This window comes from Mus caroli, unplaced genomic scaffold (genome assembly GCF_978045245.1).
Source record: "Mus caroli unplaced genomic scaffold, Mus_caroli_1 scaffold_7, whole genome shotgun sequence".
Classification (NCBI taxonomy): domain Eukaryota; kingdom Metazoa; phylum Chordata; class Mammalia; order Rodentia; family Muridae; genus Mus; species Mus caroli.
In genome coordinates this window covers 13843706-13867104 of record NW_028227262.1, presented here as the reverse complement: position 1 = coordinate 13867104, position 23399 = coordinate 13843706, and the positions used below count along the sequence as shown (strand labels likewise).

Below are 23399 nucleotides of genomic sequence, written 5' to 3'. Positions count from 1 at the left end.
GGACTATTAAAGCCCAGGTCACTTAATCAATTTAAAAATACCCTTAACAAAGTCCCAGAGTTTACTAAACCAACCGTTAAACACAAAGCATTTCAGAGGCAGTGGTACAAACCTACGTGGTACATCTGAGTCGCCTTCATCTGGTGTGGGGAAACCTCCTCAACCCTTAAGTCTAATTTGTGAAAATCCTACCCTGGTTCCATGTTTTTATGGTTGACTGAGGATTGGATGAAAGCTTCATATTTGTAATCTCCCCCCCCCACCCCCACATCATCTAGTTTAGGGCAACTTTCTGCAAACAAATGTACCAAACATCATTATTGATCTTTACAATTTATAAAGGACTTCTCCATACACCATTTTTTCTAATCCTTCCAATGGGCCTTTCATTATGAGATGGCTGTACTTACTTTGCAGAGGAGAAAATTAAGTACAAGAGGTCAAGTTTCTTTCATACACAGAAAGTGGCAGTCAGCTTATGAACTGAAGCTGTCTTGAAACCTTGCCTAGCATTTCCCACAATATTGTGTGGCTTAGTTCTCTCGTTCCATCACAATGGCTCCCTGTTGTGGTGTGGACTAGAACACAGGCTATGATGGCTACCATGCCTGAGCTTTATTACAGAACTCCTGGAAAATGTTTAACTTACCCAAGACTCCAAGTCCTAACAATGAATCTAGTAACAACACCAATAATTTCCTAAAACAACACATGCATACGTGGCAGGTAGTCAGCAAATCTGGCATCTGTTACTCTTATAATACATGAACCTCTCCTCCTCCAGACACTCACAGGAAGAAGATATTCTGCTTAACATTCCCATAATCCCAGCTCTACCTAGCTGTACTGACAGAACTGAAATTAGAACCTACTTTATGTCTTATAATGTTTCAGTCTTCCTTATAAAGTAAACTTGCAAATAAGTTATACCCAGAAGCTACGAAAATGAACACTTCAGTGTGTACCATCTAGTAACATTTCATGTAAATTAGAAGAGCCAGAATTTGGTACATCATGAGTAAGAAGACTGGCTAAGAAACTTAAATAACTTAGGGAAATTTTTCATATAAGTTTCATAAGTATCTGTCATTCCACTTAGTGGTACATTAAGTGAGTTAATTCCTAAAGTCCAGAGTTGAAAATAAATGCTTGTTGTTGTCTCTTATAATATTTCCATTTAAAAAAAAAGTCCACCCCCTTCTTCTCCTCAGAGTGATTATGACAGTCTAAAGACTTATGGCTTGTTTAAGACCAGACCAGGCTTCCTGTCTCCTAGCCCAGTGTTCTGGTTTCAAGGTGACAGTTTATTCTCCAACCCCTAGCTCCATAGCCCCTGCAAAAAAAAAAAAAAAAAAAACCAAAGACAAAAACAAAAACAAGAAATGGGTATGAGCTCACTAAAGACCTCATCTAATTGAAGTCGTGGCCCCATCTCACCCAATCTTAAATCATATCTAATGCTTTTTACATTTGGGTGATACTAGAAAGTAGGGAAATCAAGAATGGCATTGGGAGAAGGCGGTGACAAAGAGGGGTACGAGGAACTGTCAGATGAAATCTGGCCAGCAAAATCTCAAAAACTCACATGGAAACAGAAAACATTGATGAATTCATGTGTGTGTTAATCCTAAACTCAATTCTTGGGGACAATGAAAAAGTAAATAGGTCTCTTGAAGATGTAGTAGTTTGAATGAGTATGGTCACCAGAGATTCATGTATTTGCCTGCTTAGTCCCCAGTCAATAAACTGTTTGAAAGGACTAGGAGGTGTGGCTTTGTTGGAGAAGGCATGGCCTTGTTGGAGGAAGTGTGTCACTAGAGGTGGGCTTTGAGGTTTCAAAAGCCCACACCAAGCCCAGTGGCTTTCTCTGTCTATGTCTTCTGCCTATGGATCAGGATGTAAAGTTCTTAGCACCATGCCTGTCTGTGTCCTGCCGTGATGATAATGTATCAACTCTTTGAATTGTAAGCAAGTCCTCAATTAAAGACTTTTATACAAGTTTATATAAAAACTCTTTTATATAAGTTGCCTCAGTCATCGTCTCTCTATAGAGTAATAAAGTAGTAACTAAGACAGAAGATATTTAAATTTAGAAGTTGTTGCAGCAGAAACAAGACTCAGAGGTCAACTAACTGAGAACCATATTCTGTCATATACTGTGGGTAAGAAAAAGGAAGTCCCTGGATGGAGTAAATTTGTTCAAGGTCAAATGAACACTAAGGATGAAGAGGAGACCAAGTGGCTTCTGATGACCATTCAGGCAGTATTTGCTTATATGACACCATACCTCAATGATTCCTGGGTGCTCTTAATGTTTTTGTGTGTTGAAGAATAACCAAGTACTCCCCAAGTGGATTAAATGTTCAACAAGCCACTTCCTGCAATTGTTTCTCATCCTGTCTACTTGTTCTTGAGTCTACTTCCTATCACCAGCAAACACATGACTTACCTAAGAAGGCAGAAGGTGACACAGTCCCATTGCTGCGTGATACCATGACACTGATGCCAGTCTCTATGAAGGGCACAGAGAAGTCAACCACCTCTGACCGTTCTTCATTGATAGTTAGTGATCCCACTGCCATGTAGGCCCTCTTCATGACCACCTGAAGAGAAAGACACAATGCTCCCATCAGAACATTCTGGAAGACAGGTCCATCACAGGCAAAATTCTCATGGCCCAGCAGTAACTTGGGCACCATCCTCTAGAATGCCCTTCACCTCCTCTTGGCTCTGTTGTTGGCCCGATGTTCAGCAGTTTGGCCAGCAGACCCCAGGGAGCCTTCTGGGCACTCGGATTATAAGCACATATCACTGTGCTTGAATTTTTATTTGTGTTCTGGGGCTCAAACTCAGGTCCTCATGATTACGAAGCAACACATTACTGGCTGAGTTATCTCTCCATCTCTAGTTACTAGTCTACATTTTGTTAAATTCATAAGACAATTCTTTAGCAATATTTAAGCAAAACGTAAGTGCACAGCAGAAATGACATTGTTGTGACCTTGCCTCCTGACACTTACCTCACCAATCATGCCGTTCCAGGTCCCATTGATTTTCTTTCCATGCTTGCCATTGGTCACCAGGTAAAGGTCATAGGTGAACTTCACAGACTTAGAAATTTTCTTAAGGATATCAATACAAAACCCCTTGCAGCATTTTTTGATGTAGCCTGGTTCCTCATCTGTTTTATTCCTACCCAGTTAAAGAAAAAACAAACAAACAAAGCAAGACTTTGTACAAGAAGGAAAATTTACTTTTTTCATTAAAACTCCAACATCAACCCTCATCCCCAAGTAGAATTTATTACTAAATGAGGAAAGAGAACAAACCTAGAACTGTGGTATTTTTAACTATCTAGGTATCCTGAACCATATCACAGTATACTTCAATGTTCCTTTGGAGTATAACGTAGATAGGGAAAAGGCATGTATCCTACATGCTTAGTTCAATAACTTTTTCCATTGAGTTCATGGTTTTAATCAAAACCTGAATTGAGATGCAAAATGTCTACCAGACCTTTGGAGACTCTGCAGTCTCCCTTTGAGATGTTTTTCCTTCCCCTCCTTCTTAAAGAGTGTTGTTATCCCAATTTTTTTTTATAGCATAAATCAAGTGGAATTATTTCCAAATATGGGTCTAATTCTCAAAATACTAGCTTAGAGGAAACCCATTTCCATGCGCAAAGAAAGTTAAAGCTCAGTAAACTTCAGGTCCCAACCATTGAGGCTGGGCACGTTCAAAGAACCTTAGCACAGCAGTCATTCCCTCCAGTCAGAGGTATAGATGGAGCCACACATTTGATCAGAACTCCCATTGATCCTATAGCCCAATGGCAGCTAAGAATTTCAGAGGGTGCCTAACTCCAGGTCAGCAAACAGCACATCTGACTCTCCTGGGCCACCTAGACCCATCCATCTGGGGAGGTGTCATACTCAGAAATGATGCGCTTCTGGCACGGGACTGTATTCCGCATGCAGGTCCCACTGAGAGGGTCCACACTTTCCACAATGACAAACGGCGCCTCCTCCAAGGTAACGATGCTCAGATGGTCATCTTCCTGTTCTTCAGTCTCAGGACACATTCGAGGCCACACATAGTATTTCATCTGCAGGGACTTGTCTTTCCATTTCCCCACCTGCACAGAGAGAACAAAGAACTCAGCAGCCATATGCCGTAGATAGTTTTCTAGCCTCTCCTGGTCCTCTCTGAATTGCCTTAGAAGCTGTCAAGCAAGGGCAAAACAATACCAGCGCAGAACACAATGGCGAGAATAGTTTCTAGAACATATGCTGAAAATAAAAAGACTTTACCTAACACAGCGGTTCTCAACCTTCCTAAGGCCACAACACTTTAATTCGGCTCTTCATGTTGTGGTGACCACAAAATTATTTTCATTGTTATTCCATGGCGATAATTTTGCTACCGTTATGCACCGGAACATAAATATCTGTTTTCTGATTGTCTCAGGGAGACCCCTGTGAAAGGGTAGTTCAATCCCCAAAGGGTAAAAACCCACAGATTCAGAACAGCTGCTCTAAGAGAGGTAATTCTTCCAATTACTAACCCTTTTATGTATTCAGCATTGAATGAAGGAAGACCTGTTGTGGCCAGAGCATCCTCCTAACCTCATCACTCCCACACTAAGAGCTGTGTAGTTCTTGACTTTCCTGGACTACATAACTGTGGGGTTTGTTTGTTTTACTTAACTATAACAATAAATATAATCCCAAGATCAGAAAGAATTATTAGGAAAGATAAAAGAATGCCTATGGCAAATGAGCAAGCTGGAAGTCCTCTGAGCTGTAATGGAAGTTCTCAGGGGAATTTTTCAGGGAACTAGGAATCTCTGATTCAAAACAAGGTAACATTTCTATGAATGGGTACAGACACTACTTGCTTGGAGAAGGGAGTGTGGTTGGTTGGGCTAGTGACAATGTGTGCATGTGTTAACGCAGAGTTAGTTGTACCTGCTGGACTAAGAAGACATATAGGTATGAAAGGGATGGGTGTCTCTGTGAGAAGCCACTTGGGGCCATAGCCACTATACCACTCATCACTAGGAAACACCATCACTGTGACTCTAGTGCGAAAGGTGCGCACTCTCTGAATCCCCTACAGCAGACCTGCTGTCAGTATACATACCGGGAGAAATGTATGGCTTCAGCTGCCTTGTGGCAGAGGCCTGCATCCCTGATTTTATGTAGAAACTATCCAGCTTTGTTGCTAGGTTCTTACTGTACTGAAGAACCTCCAGGGGAAAGAAATCATTTTCCTTTTCAGTAACTGAGCATCTTCAGTTGTCTCAAGGAGCTAAGGCATGATCCAAGTCTACGTCTTTCCGTAGTTAGGGTGATGCAGGGGAGGGACCAGGTCTATGAAACAAATTGGTTTGTGTAACTCCAGGAATAAATGAGATTAACTTCATTTTCAAGCTGACAGACACGGATTTCTATACTAAGACCTACCCAAGCTCCCTCTCATCGGAGTTTTTGCTTTTGTCTGCATTTAAGTGTGATTAGTTCCTCCCTCTAGCTTGTCCCACAATGCTGATCACTTTACTCCCATGGCCAAATTAGGGCCCCCTAGCCACCGCCTGTTCATTACATCTTCATAACATGGGCATTGATTTTGTGTCCTAGACTATTTTGTTTGGCACTTGCTCAGTTTTTCTCTGGCATTAACTCTGGGGCCAGCTGATTTGTTTTTATCCTTTAAGCTATTTTGCTTCTAGGCTCAGAAGGAAGTGTTGAAACAAGTATTTTCTTTCCTCTCTATGCATAGATGCGCCAGGACCTCTGATGGGATTATGACCTAATAATCCATCATAAATTGAAAATGTAAGATTAAAATGTATTGCACACTCTTGACCTACGGAGCATCATAGCTCTTTAGGAACACAGTATTATATAGAGCATTGGTTGTTTGCCTGTGTGATCTTGTAGCTCTTATGGCTCATGAGAGATGTGGTTCGCTGCTACTGCTTAGCAGCATGAGAGGATATTCTACCACATATCAGCAGTCCCCAAATCAAAATACAAACACACACACACACACACACACACACACACACACACACACACACCCCTATAGTGGCGACTGTTTGCTCTTCAATAAATTATTGATCTTGAATAACTATTGATCTTGATTTTGTTGCAAATCTGTTCACCTCATATTGCTAAGGCTAGGCTAGCTTCAAATGACTTCCCAGAAATGTGGAAATATTTACGCCCTCAAACGGACCTTTGGCAAGAGAAGACACAGCCCTGGAGGGCCATTGAATCAGATACTTTCCCAAGCAAGCATATTTATTCCAGGAGCCAAAGTAATATTTTATTATTCTATGCATGTTTGACTATAAGAAAAAGGTTGAAAAGCCTTAAAGTGTCTATCTATCTATCTATCTATCTATCTATCTATCTATCTATCTATCTATCATCTATCTATCTATCTATCTATCTATCTATCTATCTATCTACAAATCTGATCATCTTCTCCCAATAAGTTCTTCTGGCCTCCTTTTCTTTTAAATGCAATTGTATTCTTCTGTCTTTATTGCAATTAACCAATACTAGAGAAGCCTAGCAGATCCTGTGACTCCCGCAGGACATCTTGGCTCACATGATATTCCACAAGAGTTCTGTTGTAGACACTGCTTCCACGTGGCTTTCTTATTGAATGCTATGGATTTGATTAGTTATAGAATGCTTTCAACGCAAACATGAAGATCTGTGTTCAGATACCCAGCATGCATCTGTAATCCCACCTCTGGGGAAGCAGAAACAGGTGGATTCCCCAGAGCTCACTGGCCAGTCAGCTTAGCCTGACTTGAGAGCTTTAGATACAGTGAAAAATCCTGTCTCAAGTAAGGTGGAGAGCAAATAAGAAAAGTATTCACTATCAATTTATGTCCTCCATACACATACATACACATGTGCACACACTGACATAACCACACATATCACACACACACACACACACACACCTCAAGACTTTGCCATACAATGTCCATTCAAGGATTTCAACAACTTCTCCCTCTCCTTAGCACTGTGCCCAAATGTCTTGCCTATATGTTCAAGGCCTGTGTGTGACTCTAGCCTACCTCAATGGAATTAACTTCAGTGCCATGGATCATGAGATTCAGAAAAGAAAGTCATTTGATTTAAGGGTGCCCAATACAGGTCAGCCAGGAACATTGTAAGAAAACATCGCCATTTTCTTTGCTAACAGACTTAATGTATCTGGGAGGGTCGATGCTGCGGAGAGAGCTCTTTGGCAAAGTTTCCCCTGACATTCTTGTGAACAAGATGAACTACAACATGGATTACTGCATACTTTGACAGATCGAGAAGGGGTTTTAAAAATCTATATCCGAAAAGAAAGGATTGTTTAATGAATCAGTGTCAGCACAGAGAGAGGTCTTTAGTGACATGTCAGGAGACTCTGTTCTTAGAAGTGACCTATATAGTGTTTTAAAGACAAAACTGAAATTGCGTTCAAGAAATTGCAGACAATAATGACCCAGTGAGGACAGATGACGTCACATAAATTGCTGAATGGAGTCTGAGGAGATGCAAATTAATTGGAATGACGGATGGAACCGAATGGAATGAAATACAATGGTATTTATTCTCAAACTCTAGCATTCTTTTTTTTTTCCCCAAAGCAACTGTTCTGAAAAGGAGATATTTCAATCAATGGCAGTCTATAAAAGCTATTGTAATAACAGATGATGTATTTATAGATGTACAGTGTCTAGCACATGGTGTGAAGGGAGGGCACAGATGATCACTCCCTGCTTTGTGTTCACAATGCCCCAGCAGGAAAACTCAGTTCTGATCCTATAATTCTATGATCTCCTGACTTTTATTAAATATGCCATTCTCATTTCCCCAACAATAAGGTGTTCCCAGAGTTCTCACATACCCTTTCCCAGACTAACTGGATCATACCTATGTTGTGTGTCAATTCAATTCAACAAAAATTACACACCAGTGTGTGGCAGGCACTGGGTTTAATATTGGTAGACAATAGGACTGCATGGTGTTTATCGGGGGTGGAAATGTGTCAGGCTCTGAATTTGTCTAATAATCTCATTTGTCATCACAGCTAACCTGTGGGATTCACTCCCCATTGATAGCTCCCTCTGCAAAAGGAGTTGCTGACTTCTAAGATATCAAGAAGGATAAGTGGGTGCTACATGCACCATTAGTCAAGCAGGCTGACTCACTGAGCACCTGCTGGAAACGTTCTCCCAACTCAACACTGAAATAGTAAGACCAAGGTACACCCTCCAAGAACAGTCCAGAGCAGGCCAACCTGATGGACAGCCTCACGTGAGGCCTTGGCCATTGCTACTATGGAAGGGATTAACAAATACTTTGGCATTCAGAGTAGAAGTGATCATGTTGGGAAAAGTCACAGAGAGGCTTTACAGAGACCTCCCCTCCCTTTTTAAAGCTGAACCTTAAAAAAGAAATTGTAGCCCCTGAAGTGGAGAGTTCTCCATCCCCTGGAGTAGCAGTATTCTCTTCTTTCTCAGGTCCTAATGATCACTGCTATCCAAACTCCATCACTCTCAAGAGGCCCCTCAACTGCACTCATCTCTTTCCACGTGGAAACTGCTCGGTGGCATTGGTGGCTCGGACTGAGCACGGACACCATGAAATTGTTAAATTCTACAGATCAGCACTGCCTTGGCTCACCCTGCCCTGTTGTTGGCATTGGCCAGCTCTCCTCTACACAGAATAACCAAGCCACTCTACTCTGTGGTATTTCCTTCCTTCTTAAATGGCTTCAATTCTTTTTTTTTTTTTTTTTGAAGCATTGCCAGTGTCTTGTCCTCTTAAGCTAAGTTCTAAGTGGATCCCTAAAGGATTCCAGTGAGCATGAGCAAATTTCTAAAACTCTCAGGGCTTTGCTTTGCATATTCAGGAAACAGGAAACGGGAGACTTGATTTCTGTGTCTCACACATAGTTTTATGATCCCATGACCCACTCTGGATGGGGGCTTTCGTAGTATTGCCTGCAGAGAATGGTCAAGGAGGAGCTCTTCCTATTGCCCAGCTTCTCCAACAAGGGCAATAGCTGAGGTTTTGATACAACAGACTCTTCTGTCTTAACCACAATTAAATTTCACTGTGTTTCCCCAAGGTCCAAATTGATGGAGGACTGAAAGAAGAAACCTTTGTAGACAATTTAATACATAGCAACTCAGGTCAGAGGGTGTATTTAAATGCCTTAAATTTGATGTTTTCTGTGCTGGGAAGCAAACTCAGGGCTATGCCCATTTTCAGTAATTTGCTCTACCAATGTGCCATACCTTCAACCTCACCTCATATTCTTTATAGAGCAAGGCAGGTTATTTTAAATGATAAGCACTCAAAATTAAAAATCAAGGGATGGATTTAAGTAGAAAACCTGGCGAACGTTTCAAGTATTTGTTTCCACAGCAGGAGAGACTTGTGGAAACACTCCAAATGGGACTGGTTGGAAGTGAAGTGAAGGAGTAACCAGGCACGCTTGCCTCCAGAGAACGGAAGCCTTGTCTGGGAGTCTCGAAAGACAGGAGTGTGTAAACCTGGGAATGTGGGTAAGAAAGGAGGTGAACTGGAACTATCTCAGAGAAAACCCGAAGCAGAAAACTGAACGAAGTGTTCATAGTCAGGATTAAAAGATGATCAGGAAAAATAAAATCTTGAAAAGCACCTATGAGAATGTTTGTAAAGCACTTGGAATTCCTTGGCGGTAACACTAAACAAACACCATTACCTCAAGCTTCTTTAATAGCGACATCTGTCTATTAAAAAAAAAAACAAAAAAAACTTCCGTTAGCTCCCATAACCACGGTTATAAAGATCTCCTGACAACTCAGAGAATCTTTCTTAAGCAAGAAAACAAAGCAAACAAAACCCTCAAAAACAAAACAAAACAAAAATAACAACAAAACAAAACTCTGCTTGCTTTTCTCAGGGAAAGACAGGAACCATTTCTTTAGGTTCTTGTTTTGGCTCCTTTGGTACCAGCTGAGCCAACAACCCTAGGGCACACAGCAGACATGGCTCCTGACATGGGAATTCTAGGGGAGCCAGACTGCGGTGACTTGTGACTTCAAAGTCTTCCTTTTGCCAACATACCAACAGCTACGTGCCATGACTGTCCGTCATGGCACTCATCTCTGAGCATACTGATAAGGCCACATACAAGGGGACATCCCTGGGAGCATGGCCCTCTCTGAAAGCCATGATCCTGTCCATCCCTCCAGCACGAAGCACACACATGCATAGCAGTGTCATTGAGGAAAGGGACAGGGTGCAGGACAGGCTTTGCTTGCAGGGCTTTCCTAACACAGATAAGCAAAGGATGTCAGTCTCCTCGGGTCACCTCTCTTGTTGCCATACAAAGTCATTTTTAAAGATTTTTGAACAAAAGTGCTTATTAGAAGCTCTTTAGGCGTCAAAGGTTATTTTTCAAAAAATCAAAGCTTTCCTGCTTCTCCCTTCAAATGACATCTGGATCTCACATGAAACACTTATTTTAAGCCTCTGACTCTGACTTTTGAAATGAGGAATTTAAAGCTATGGGTTATCTCTCTGAGCAAGCCTGAGAGATGGGAGGAGCCTCAGCAAGGTTCCTGAACTCTGGATTCACTTCCTTCCCAAAGACACATCAGGTTCAGCCCTCTTCCCTGGCTCCCCCTTGTACCCCTGAGGCATGCCTGAGACCTGAACAGGAGACTGCTGAACACATAAGATCCTACTTATCCACTGTTCCTCCCCCACAGTATAATCTTAACTCTAAGATTTTTAAGGCCTAACACTACAATAGCACTGTATTTTCTTCCGTATTGCTCTGTATCCTGTTCCAGTAACATGTCCCTTGTAACAAAAGAACATTTATATAGACAACTACTTCCCATTAGTTATCCAAATCCCTCTGCACAAAGGACATCTGTGAGCATGTGCCTGCACATGTGTATGTGTGTATTTCCCAAATGCACACATTCATCTACCAGTTGCCTTTCCTTCCAACTTAATACACTGCAGAGCTAGCTCTTTGTATATGCATATGTGTGTGATATATGTACGTGTTAACATGTGTGCATGTGTACTTGAATGTGGACATCAGATGGTGACGCTAACTTTTTCGGTTACTCCCCATTTTCATTTTGGAGACACCACCTTTCGCTGGGTTCCATGGTTCCCTGATTAGACTGGTTTGGCTGTCCAGTGAGCTGCAGAGATCAGCCCATCCCTCACTCCCCAGGTGGGATTACAAATGCATACGGCCACACTGGTCCTTTCATTAGGGTGCTGAAGATCTGATCTTGGGTTTCATGATTCTGTGACAAATATTTTACTGGCTCCCTAGTCCTTCAGTTCTTATTAAAATAGTTCTTAATATGAATGTGCCTTGATTTATTCTACCATATCTCTGTGACTAAGTATTTACGATGTTTAAAACACACACACACACACACACACATACACACACACACACACATCTTGGTATTATTAAAATACCTATTTTCCAGAGTGAAAAAGCACAGCCATTTTCTTTTTCTTTCCTTCCTCCTTTCTTTCTTTCTTTCTTTCTTTCTTTCTTTCTTTCTTTCTTTCTTTCTTTCTTTCTTTCTTTCTTTCTCTTTTCTTTTTAAAAATATTCTGGTTCTTGGGAGAACACAGAAGTTTGCAGCAATCAACATTGTCTTAGGCAGAGGCTGAATGTGTCCCCTTCACTCTGTTGGCACCAACATCAACTTTTGCTCACTTGGAAGTGCCTGCCACCCTGAGGAATGGTATCTGGCTGCCGGAATTTTCATCTCATTGACTCCCAGCAAGCACCACTGCTCTTCCCTCACCCTTAGACTTTAGATTAGCCTTTACCCTCTGGTCACATCCTTTCCCCATTTCCCTCTGAGCTTTTTGTCTCCCTTATCTACTCCTGGGAAACAGCCCCTGGTATATTCTGACATGGGGCCCTTTATCCTTCAGACATTTTGGGAATGCTTCATTTGGTTTGGGAGAGCTTTTTACTATGCCTCAAAGTTTCATTTTTCTTCTCCCCTTTTTCCCTCCCCCTGACCCTCTCCTCTCTCCCTTTCCTTCTCTTTCTCTCACTCCACTGTGTAGTAGCAGGGTTCCTGAAACTAGCAATCTTCCTGCCAGAGCTTCTCAATGCTAGGATTGCTTGCAGGTGAGGGCCACTATGTCTGCTTCTCTCTGTCTCTCTGTGTCTAATCCCCCAACCCCCAGTGTGTGTGTGAGTGTGTGTGTGTGTGTGTGTGTGTGTGTGTTTGAGACATGACCTTGAACTTCCTATCACCTTGTCCACATTTTCTCAAGATCTGTGACCACATATCCCACCATGCCAACAAGGTTTCCCATTTCCCTTTCTTAAGTCTACCTCCTGTCTTTGCACACAGATATTTTTTTTTTAATCCTGTCGTTATCAGAGGTGCAGATGTGCTGTTTGCTATTATACAGTATTTTGAGTCTTCTAAGTCCCTTTGCCAGCATGGGCGCTACACGCTTCCATGTTTCCAGAATGTTCTATCCTGTTCTCTGCACTTCCCCAACATGGCCACCTCTGCGATCATTCATTCCAGAAAAAGAAAAGGGGGTCAGGGTGGCTGTTGTTATTTTTGTCTTTCACAGCAGGTTTTGTGAGTCAACCCTGCCTTGGGTTCTGCATTAAAATGTGAGCTTTATTTTGATATGCAAACTCAAGTTTCTGGGTGTGTCTTTCAGTGCTTCCAAAGTGGGATGGCTCTATCATTTTCTTTCTCTTATCTCTTGTACTTCCTGGTACTGGGTACTGTCAACCAATTACGGACTGATGGACCAGCACCTCAGACTCTCCACCAAGTCTCCTTTAGACCTTATTCCAGGGTCCTTGCAGAAAAAGATGGTGCCTCGAAGACATCCTTCCCTTCTTTTCTCTTTGACCTTTCTGATAAGAACCTTTTTTTTTTAACCCAGCCTAGACAGACCCAGTTGCATGTGAACTGTTGTAAGCGCAGCAGCATGATCTGCCGCAGTGAGCATCTAACAAGGCCACAGGCACAGCTTGACGCTCCTTCTCGTCATCATTTGCATACCCAGTCACGTCTAGGTTTAGGAATCTAGACTTTGAAAAATGTGTTTGAAAATAATTTCCATATTTATATTTAATCCATGACTGCCTTTGGCCTGTCACTGCTTTGTTGTTTACTAAGCTGAGGCCTGGTGGCTCCAGGAGCACATGCCAGAGGAAGGTGTACTGGACCATTCCTGCCATGAATGGTCACCATACCTCAGTGGCCATCTCTGGCCTTAGATGCCACCCCGGGATGATGCTGCCTTTCCAGGAGAGCTCCAGGCCCCTTGCATCTACTGTTGCTGTGGGACCAGCAGCCAGACTCCACCTTACCTTAGTGTCTGCTACTGCTTCTAATACATTTCCTCTGGAGGGGGGAGGTGGAAGAGCAGCAGGTATCGCTAACAAAAGTTGTTGCTTCCTTGGGCACCGGGCAGCCGCTATAGTCATTTCAGATAACATCAGTCACAGAGCTGTGATAACATCAGGATAATGGCAGCTGTGAGGGTTCCAGCTTGATGCCAGACTCCCTCGGAGTCACGTCAGTTTAAGGTCACTGATTCCACCAAAGACAGCCATTGTCACATAGCCAGTTACTCACAACATAGACTGAGAAACTTGCTGTTCACTGAGGTACTTACAAGTGTGTGTGTGATATGCATGGATACATTCACATTTACACATAGGGGTGCATTGCATGGGTCACTGTTCACACTTCCGTGTGTGGGTGCATATTTGCATGGGTCACTGTTTGCTATTGCTCTCGATCACTTTCTGCCTTGTACACAGAGGCAAAGTCTCTTGTTGAACAGTGAGCTCAAAGTGTTGGCTTGTCTGGCCAGTCAGCTTGCTCTGGGATCCCTTGGTTCTGCCTCTCTCAAACTGGGATTGCAGGTAACTACCACATTCACCTGGCGCTTACGTGAATTCTGAGGACCGAGATTCAGGTCTTCAAACTTGCTATGGCAAGGTCAACTGCTGAGCCATCATTTAGCCCTGAGACCGAGACCTTTTATCCTTAGTCAGTTTGATTCTGGAACCCTGTATGTTTTTCAACACACCATTGTTCCCTGCGAACATTCTTGACTTTTATAGTTCTTTATAACCAACAAGGGAGAGACTAGAAGAGTTTTTATCAATCCCACTGACTTCCCTCCTCACTGGAGCCTTGATGGCTGTATGAAAAGGCTGCGTGTTGCACATGACAACAGAAGTTCACGGTGGGGTCATGCAGACAAAATGGTGGCAGGTAGTAGGGAACTGACATGCTGTGTGACACTTGGTCAGTTTTTTAACTTCTCTGTGCCTAACTCATTAGTTTTTGCAAGTATTTGATGTTTTCTTCCTCAGCCTCCACCTTTTCCTAATTATTGTTATTTAAACAACAACAACAACAACAACAGCAACCCTCTAAATTCACCTAACTGCTTCCCAGGAAAATAAGTTTTGTTTCCAAGTAGCAAGGGAGAAACAAACTCTAACACACCACGATTTTATCTCTGTTTCAGAATGCCAAGGTAAACTCCACACCATCCTTTTGGTTTTATTCCATACTTGTATTCAAGCAAATAAAAGTAGGATCACAGGACAGAACTGTTGCTACCTTTTTGGCTTTGAATCCAGAGAAACCCCTGGATATTGCCACATAATCCCCTTCCCAGGAGAAAGCAGGTATCTTATGGCTTTAATCCCTTTATTTACAGAGCATTCTGTACATGGTTTGTTCAACAGGCTCAGCAAGGCTGAGGGAGTCAGCTCATCTCTTTCCAGGTAAAGGGGCTCTTGAACTTGCAGGCTTGCTTTGCCATCTTTGGAAAGCCAGCCTTCAGAGTGTCCTTCTGGGATAGAGGAGCGAAGGACAGCACTGAGTTCTGCCTTCTCCAGTGGTGTACGTCCTTCCAAGGTCCCCTCTGTCACACCTAAGCTGATCTTAAGCCATCCTGTGGAACATTCAGGATGCTCTGAGCGACCTCTCAACTTATGCACCAACTTTCTGGGCATCCATTCCCTACTGCAAGATTGCTACCATGGGATTTGAAGGCACTCTTCAAGGCTGCTGATGCTGACCAGATGACACATGATGGGAGAGCCTTGGGGTGCTGGTTTAGTGTGTTTTGGAAACTAGGCTATAGGCTTCAGGCATTGGCACTATTTGTCATTTTCTTTCCTTGCCATTACTCTCTACCTTTATCCTCAAGTGACAGCTGTAAGGGAGAATCAAGGTGTGTAACACCGAACTGTCAGTTACTTTCTGGATGGGAGCACTAACTTGACAAGATGGTCTTTCATACTTATGGCTACTTATATGCACGTCTATATCAAGTCATTCCTGTACTCCGCTCCATTCCGCCTGGTCATGTTAGTTAAGAGCAGAGGCTGTGAAGTTAGAATAGCCTAGTTGGAATCCTGCTTCTGTCACTGCTGACTAAGTGTGACTCTGGAGAAATCACCTTTAAATTTCAGATCCTGTGTTGTGGCTAACTACCGTTTGCCTGCCAACAAGCTACCCCGCCTCTCTCCTGTAACTCACTCTCTCTGCCACATCTTTTTCTTTTATTCAGGGTCTCCTTTCTTTGTGAGGTGCTCTTCTGTCAATTCCAGCCACAGGATCTTGTGAAAGTCCTTATGTTGCCACATATCCATGAGTACCCTGGACTCAGTCACAAAGGAGTGGTTGAGAAGTAGGGTACCTGACTGGGAGAGTGGAATCTTTTGAATTTGGGACTTTAAAAATAAGAAGAGTTCCCTCTAGATCATTTTGTAGCATAAGCTGCAGAAACCCCAAGCAGCCATGTTCCATTGACCATGGAGAAACCATCCACCTACCCTATAGAGAGAAAGAAGAGCAAAGCCAATGGCCGCAAAACAGCAAATGCAAATGAGAGAAAGGAACAAGATCAATGACAGAATTGAAGTTTTCTCTCTCTCCTCTCTTTTCTGTTGATACTATCTAATATCCTGAAGATCCCCACAGCAAGTTGAGGATACATCCTATACCTGGCCCTGAGCCTTGAGGCAGTGGCTTAGAAGTCTACAGAGGAGCCAACCTCACTCAGCAGATCACGTGTCATTTCCTGACCCAGAGGTCAAACCCTGCTGCCACGTCTAACTACCTGCAGTCTTTCCAGATTTTTTTTTTCTATTCTCCATTTTGTACTCCTTCCATAAATCCTTCCCTGGGTCCAAAGCCTCCTGATCAGAATGTTCCTGTATGACCTTGTGCTGGCAACCTTTTATTGACAATTTAGCATAGTCTAAGGGGGCTGCGAAGAGAGAACCTCAACTGAAGGTTTGCTTGGCCTGGCTGGTCAGGCTATGAGGAGCTGTTTCAATTACTGATGGATGCAGTAAGGTCTAGCCCACTGTGAATGTTAAAATTCCTTGGGCAGATGATCCTGGGCTGTATAAAAGTACTAGCAAGGGGTAAGCCATTAAGCAGCATTTTTCTGTTGTTTCTGCCCTAGAACTTTGCTTTGAGCTCCTGCCCTGATTTCTCCCAGTGATGGATGGTGGCCTGGAAGGTGCTCTGTTCATGCTGTTTGTCATAGCAACAGACAAGCAAACTAGAACAGACCCTTGCCTGGGGGGCTTCCACACCAAGGAGGTGACAAGAACAGGGCTTAGGCAGGCTGACACCAAAGCCTTTGCCTTTTGCTTTTTTTCTTTGCCACTTTAACTCTCTGCTGGGCCCACAGAGTCCAGAGAATGGCATAAACTATACAGTAATGATGCCCCGGATCATCTGTCCTGTTCTCTGTAGTAGCTATAATGTACCTGGGACCTGTGGAACACAGAATGTCTTAGGTATCTGAAACAACAGGAGGATTAATGGTTCCAACAAGAAACAGTACTGCAATGCAGAAGGCCCTAAGTGCCCCCTGAAGACCACACAGAGTCAGAGGTGATTTTCCTGGTTTTCAAAGGATGCTAACTCCCAACCTGCCCTGCCTTTGGCTTCCTGATCCATCTCATTACACCCTCCTTCACAGTTCTCCTCCAAATTTCAAATGCTTTTGGTATCTTTAAAGAAAACATTACTTAAAAATATGCAGAATCCTGTCCAGGGATCTCAGACACATTAAGACCAGCAGGGCTTTCAAGTATGTCTCCAGACGCTAATGCACAGTGAGGCAAATTGTCTCACATTTAATAAGCTGACCCAAACCAGCAAGATCAGCTTCCCAGGCAAAATTTTCAGAGCTAGAAAAATCTAGCTAGACCTGAGCAGGACCTCCTGGCCAGATGAGTCTGCAGAGAGCTGTTTTTATCATTGCAGGGTGCTCATGCACAAGTGTCAAACAGAAGGTAATGGGAGAAGCTGGAGAAGAGACGTGTTGCATAAGGATGATGACAATTTTCCAGAGTACACATCTGAATGTAAACTCTGATGGTCATGAATGTGCTTTCCGGGGCAACAGAGTGACTTCATTTCAAACTTGATCATAGAGGAAATCTAAGGCACGGGGTATGAATATATATGAAACCCAGCAAGCCAAGCCCTACCCATGATAAAGACTCGCAGGATTACAGAGGGACTAATGGAGCTCAAACGGAAGAGGCCAACGTTTTTAAGGATCGCTGCAAGACCACAGATACAGCAGGGAGCGGGGAGGATATTGAAAGCTCTATGTCTAGAGGGTACTCACTCTTCCACTCAGTTACCTGGCTGGACCAGGGGACAGTTTGCACACACCATACAGACAGTATCAAAAGAACTCAAAGGGCTGGGCTGGTAACATGGCTTGATGGATATAAGCATCCATATGGTAGAAGGAGAGAACTAACTCTCACAGGTTCTTGTCTGAGTTAAAAATGCTCTCAATGGCACAAACCCTCTTTCCCAAGCATAAATATCCAGAACAAATATTTACAACTGAATAAGTGAAGGGCAAATGTTAAAAGAAGTTCAAACTCCACCTCCCCCCCCCTTGTCAATGCAGGGTTTGAAGGAACTTATTAATTATGTACAAAATAGTTCTGCCCAGATATTCTAGACAATGCTAGGCCAAACTAGAGCTTTCAACAACACTCTGTCAGCCCTAAACTGATATGCCTCTCCCAGCCTGGAAGATGGAAAGGATGGAGAAGAATCTCTTCCTGGTTCCACTCTCTCACGCTCTGCTTCTGGCCTGGTTTTCTACGTGGCATCTGCTTTCCCCATCTCTAGCCTTGTCTTCCTCCGGTTCATTCTCCATCCAGTTCTCAAGGTGATCTCTCTAAAGCACAGAACTTTCCCATCCATGTGCTTCTCCCAGGCCACCAGTGCCTCGTCATTCACCTTCATCCAACCTCAGTGGAAAGGTAGGCATTTTTTCCTCACCTTTGTTCCTTGTCTCCTCATTCCTGCCTTTGTTTCTCTTCAGCATGCCACTTCAGTATCGTTGGCCTCTGCATAGCATTTGATAGCAATACTCTCTGCTTTCACTGACTCAAATGTCTTCATACAAACTGCATGTTCTACCTCAACCCCCTAGTGCCCCCTAGTGCCCCGGATGACCTTCACTCTGCTCTTGGGGCTCAGCTTAGGCAATGCCCACAGTCATCCTGAAGCCTCTGCTTACCATGGCCCCGAGGTGGATTTGAGTTTGAGATCTCCTTCTTTGGCATTTCCATTTCCCATGTATATCTCAACTACCAAACTAGCCAAAGAGCATCACTGTGTTGGTCTCCTTCAGAAGACTGGGAGATGTTGGCAGGATTGAATTTTATTTTCTTATATCCCTAATGCCTGACATAGGGAGGGAAGCATCCCTCGATTGGCACGGAGTAAACATTAGCAAAACAAGCGAGTGAACATTTCCAAAAAGGATCTTTTTCCTGATGCTTTCATATAAGCTTTGTCACATTGACTTTGGATTTGGCTTTGTGACTTGCTTCACTAATAGGATATCAACAATATATGACATGTGTGGAGATTTGCTGAGCAATGGTGACATAGGACTCATGCTCTTGGAATCCTGCTAACGGGGCTTAGCACTCTGTGAGCCTCTTTGAGGATAAGTTGGAGGGGCTGGATCCCTTCTGAGATACAGTGTTAACATCAGGAACAACAGTGAGGCCATTTTGATTATTCAGGCTTGGTTAACTGTCAGGTGACTGGCTAGATGTATGAGGCCCTGAGAGTCTGTTCCAGGGACCACACAGCTAATCCCAACTCAAACCAGCCACCCACGTAAAGAAAGCAGAATAGGAAAAGGGTGGTTGTTTCATGCCATCAAATTTGAAGGTAGTTGCCAAGCAGCAGAAATGTATTAAAATATATCATTTAAGGGAAAGCTTTAATACCTATACCAGGCAGAACCAACAAGTGAGGAGAGAGGTTAGGAGATTGCTCATTCATCAAAATGCTGGCCTTGCAAACATGAGAGTCAGAGTCCCATGCCCAGAACCTACTTTTAAAGGCAGGATATGATGACACACACTTGAAATGCCAGAGCTGTGAAGGTGGTGACAAGTAGGTCCTCAGGACTTACTAGCCAGGCCGTTTAGCTTACCCTGTGTAGTCCAGATCAGTGAGAGACCCGATCACAATAAATGGTGGGCCATGACTGAGAATAAGCACCAAGATGGTCTTTCATCCTTCAAATTCAGGTGCACGTATGTGCACACATATGTAGAACACACATGTGCAACACCCATGTGCAAGATAAGAGGGAAAAGCAAGCAAAAACTAATAGACAAAAACAGCAAAACTTCTTCAGTAAGCACAGAGCTGACATCTTTCTTAATTATAGTCCACTGAAACAGTACTAACCTTACAATAGGAAGGAAGCAGTCCCACCTCTCCCACTGAAGAGCCTCGTGAATGTGACAATTCTAAACTTTGGGCCTCTTAGATGCTTACTGTAAAACGGGAGGTTGTAACTTTATGTCTATCTGGCTCTATGTATACATGTATCTTTCTTATCTCACAAAGCTGATAATACAACCGGTCATATATGGAACTGCCGATGTGCTAATGTTACTGAAATGAGTTAGAAATATTGAGTTACAACACTTGCTGACAACATACTTAGCATCCAGCCAAAGCAGGTGGGCTGTCGAGGGAAGATGCTCCAGAAAGGGGACCTAGCAGCAAGCTCCTTCCTATTGGGTGATGATGGCTAACAGGTGCTTTGCCACCGTGAGCATCACTGATTAGCATTGATTTCTTTAACGAGGTGCTATTTCAGGCAGCACTCCTATAACTCTCCTCCTGCCCCACTCCCAGGGTTTAGCACCTCCTTTTCCATTCTGCTGAAGGTCAGGAGGAAACCTGGTCTCCAAGGAAGAAGCTCAAGGCCAGGAGTATGAAGATAACGGTCATGCTCCATCTCTGGCTAGCTCTGAGATTTTGTCCATTCCCTTTGCAGAGACGGATTCTCTCTCTATAAGGTGTAAAGGTGACAACCGTTGTCAGCTTATCAACAATGGGTTGGAGAAAGGCCAGCATAATCATGCAAACAGAAGTAGCTTGAAGCTAGCCATCCCTGAGCTCGGCACAAAGTCAAGGTTAGTGTGGGCGATCCCTTAGAGAGGCATATCTGGAGTATACAGAGTGTCAACCACACTTCAGGTACCAGGCTAAGCAGTAAGGGTTGAAGGAGAGAACGAGGAAACTGACATTTTGTGATGTGAGACAATTCGCCTGCAGCCACATAATTAATAAATGACTTAATTGAATCCCAATCCTTACTGACCTTCTTCCAATGCCCAGATTTGCCCAGTGCTGGGCACCCTCCAAACGACCTGTCCGGAGCCTGTAGGAGATTGGAATTATTGGCTAGGTAGTTTGCCATTAAGTAGGGTCATCAGCTTGTGGCTAAAGAAACAGATGATCACAAAAAAAGGGCTAGGGGAGAAAATGCCTGTTTACAAACACAGCTTAATTAATTAGTCAACTCAGACCAAGCGGAAGAGGTGGCTTCCCAGATGTCTGACATAGAGAATTAATTAACAGAGAGGCACCAGTCCCCAGGCCTTGGGTTCATGTCCGGACCACATGGTGGAATTAAATTACTAAATTGCCTCAGTGCTCCTCACCTTAAAACTAAATTGTCCCTCAACTTAACTAAAGCCATTTGACTGAAAAAAATATTCATTGAAAATGACAACTGAATTGAAAAGCCTCGGCCAATTTAAAGCTTTAAATGAAGCTCAAAGAGGAAGGCAGAGAAGTTTCTAAGTACTTTTGGTGTAACATTAGAAGGTTCTAGAATAGAGTGAAGATGAAGTTAGGTTGAACGGCACAGATAAAATTCCATGTCTATACTTGCCGCTGTGGTTTGAATACGAAACATCCCCCACAGGCTCATGTGTTGAATCACTTGTCCCAAGCTGGCAGAGATATTTTGGGAGATGCTGGGAGCTGTGGATGGTGGAGACTAACTTGAGGAATTAGATCACTGGGTGGATCCTTGGCCGCTGAGTTTTGTCTCAGGTTTCTGTCCTTCCATTAGTTTGAAAATGTAATGTCCCTCCCCAGGTTGATGTGTTTGAACTGAAATTCCCAGTTGGTGACAGTGTTTATGGAAGGGAGGAGAATCTATAGGAGGTGTGGTCTAGCTGGAGGATGTGAGTCACTGGGGCAGTGGGCTCTGAGCAGTTCAGGCTAGCCTTGGTTCTGGACTGAGTTCTCTCTGGTTTCCATCCTCTGCGACACGAGCAAGACTCCCAATGTTCCCTCCACCCTGGACCAAGCCACTCCCACCACCATCAACACTGCCGTGCCTTCCCTGACATGAAACTATGAGCCCAAATAAATCCTTCCTCCTTTGAGATGCTGCTGGCCATTCATCAAAATGCAGAGAAAAATCACCAATCCATGTCCTCTCTGCTTCCTGTCACCCATGAAGTGAATCATCACTCCTTCGTAGGTTCTTGCTACCATGACATTCTCCTTCAACATGTCGTAGCCCAGAGTCATAGCTGTGGTCTATGGCTTGACATTTCTGCAGCCATAAACAAAGAAAACCTTTCTTCCTTCAGTCCTATTGGGTAATACTGACACTGCAATGAGGAAAACTGGGGTGATCGAGGCAGTAAACTCTAAAATCACTGTAACCCCCGTTAGGGTTAGTCACTGTCTTGCTTGCCTCATCTTTCAAGCCACAACCCAAATATTCTAGGGAAAGGCAAAGCATCCAGATGCCTCCACTTTCAACATCATTTCGCTTATATAAGATAAAGGATTCCTTAGGAAGGAGACAGAAATATGAGTCTGTGGGAGTCACAGCTCAACGGGGTGGACCGATGCCGGAGTAAATACCATAGAGCCAATCTCCAGTGAAGCAGTATAACGTTTCCAACCCTGTGTGGGTCTGTGAGGAAGTCACATTCCAGTAATGCTTCCGCTTTCACAGTTAACGTTTTCTGGGGGTGGGAGTGGGGCTCCAACAAGTGGTCTTTAGCCCGTTGTTTATATTTCGTCAGTTAATTTCCATGTATTCTGCACTGTGTTTGGATCTCATCTTCTGTCTAATTAAGCAGAGGGAGTTAATGAAGTATGAAGTGACTTTGGGCCACAGAGTAAATAGAAGAACATGCAGGGGCATTGAGGGAGAAGGTGGGCACACAGCAAAGAGTCCAGGGGTCTGGAGAAAGGGGAAGTGGACACGGTGGAGTTCAGTGCACATGAATGCTGTCTGATCTGGCTCTGACAGCAATCTAGAGAGGTGTCAAGTTTGTGTCCGAATCCCTTATTCACCGTTAAAACTCTTATTTTTCAGAACAACTGTAATGGGATTTCTAAGCAGCATTTAATCTAAACAACAGTGTCATCCTGTGGAGTACAAGAATTGAGAGCACTCATCTCTAGCAAGCTCTTCCTTTTACAACTGTGAGATGGGGAAATATATCATGATTCAAAATCTAAAATGACCTCAAATCCATGCGCAGGAACGGTTTTCTGATAAAGGGTGCTCAGTCAGCCTATCTGCTAGGAAGGAGCAACGGGAGAGGCAGGAAGAGGATACAGTGTGAGGCCACCCATGGGGCATCTACGCTCCCTGTCAGCCACACCTTCAACCTGTCTTGAGGGGAAAAGCCCTCACTTTTGGGAGCCTTCATCTTAGAAGGCTGTGGCTTTGTGCAAGTCTGCAGATTTTTTTCATCAATGGGGAGTAAGGATAAATGGTTCAAACCAGTGACCTTTAAAGTGTGATCCCCAGACCATCCCTCCCACACCCATCATTATCATCATCACCATCACCACCACCATCCATCAGTGGCAACAGCAGCAGCAGCAGCAGCAGCAGCAGCAGCAGCAGCAGCAGCACCAGCACCAGCACCTGCACCAGCTGCTTGGGCATTTTCTAGTGATGAAAGCAACCAGGACTCTACTCCAG

General features: G+C 43.5%; 1 protein-coding gene across 3 annotated transcripts in view; it reads right to left on the bottom strand.

The window, feature by feature from the left end:
* Grin2b (glutamate ionotropic receptor NMDA type subunit 2B) overlaps positions 1-23399 on the bottom strand; it is a 453007-nt gene that overhangs the window by 46831 nt on the left and 382777 nt on the right. For all 3 annotated transcript variants that reach the window (XM_021164703.3, XM_021164705.3, XM_029478514.2), the window contains exons 7-9: positions 3933-4135; positions 3021-3192; positions 2450-2603 (exon numbers count right to left, since the gene is read on the bottom strand). In XM_021164703.3, the coding sequence (XP_021020362.1) occupies positions 2450-2603; positions 3021-3192; positions 3933-4135 (529 nt within the window). The remainder of the gene's footprint in view (positions 1-2449; positions 2604-3020; positions 3193-3932; positions 4136-23399) is intronic.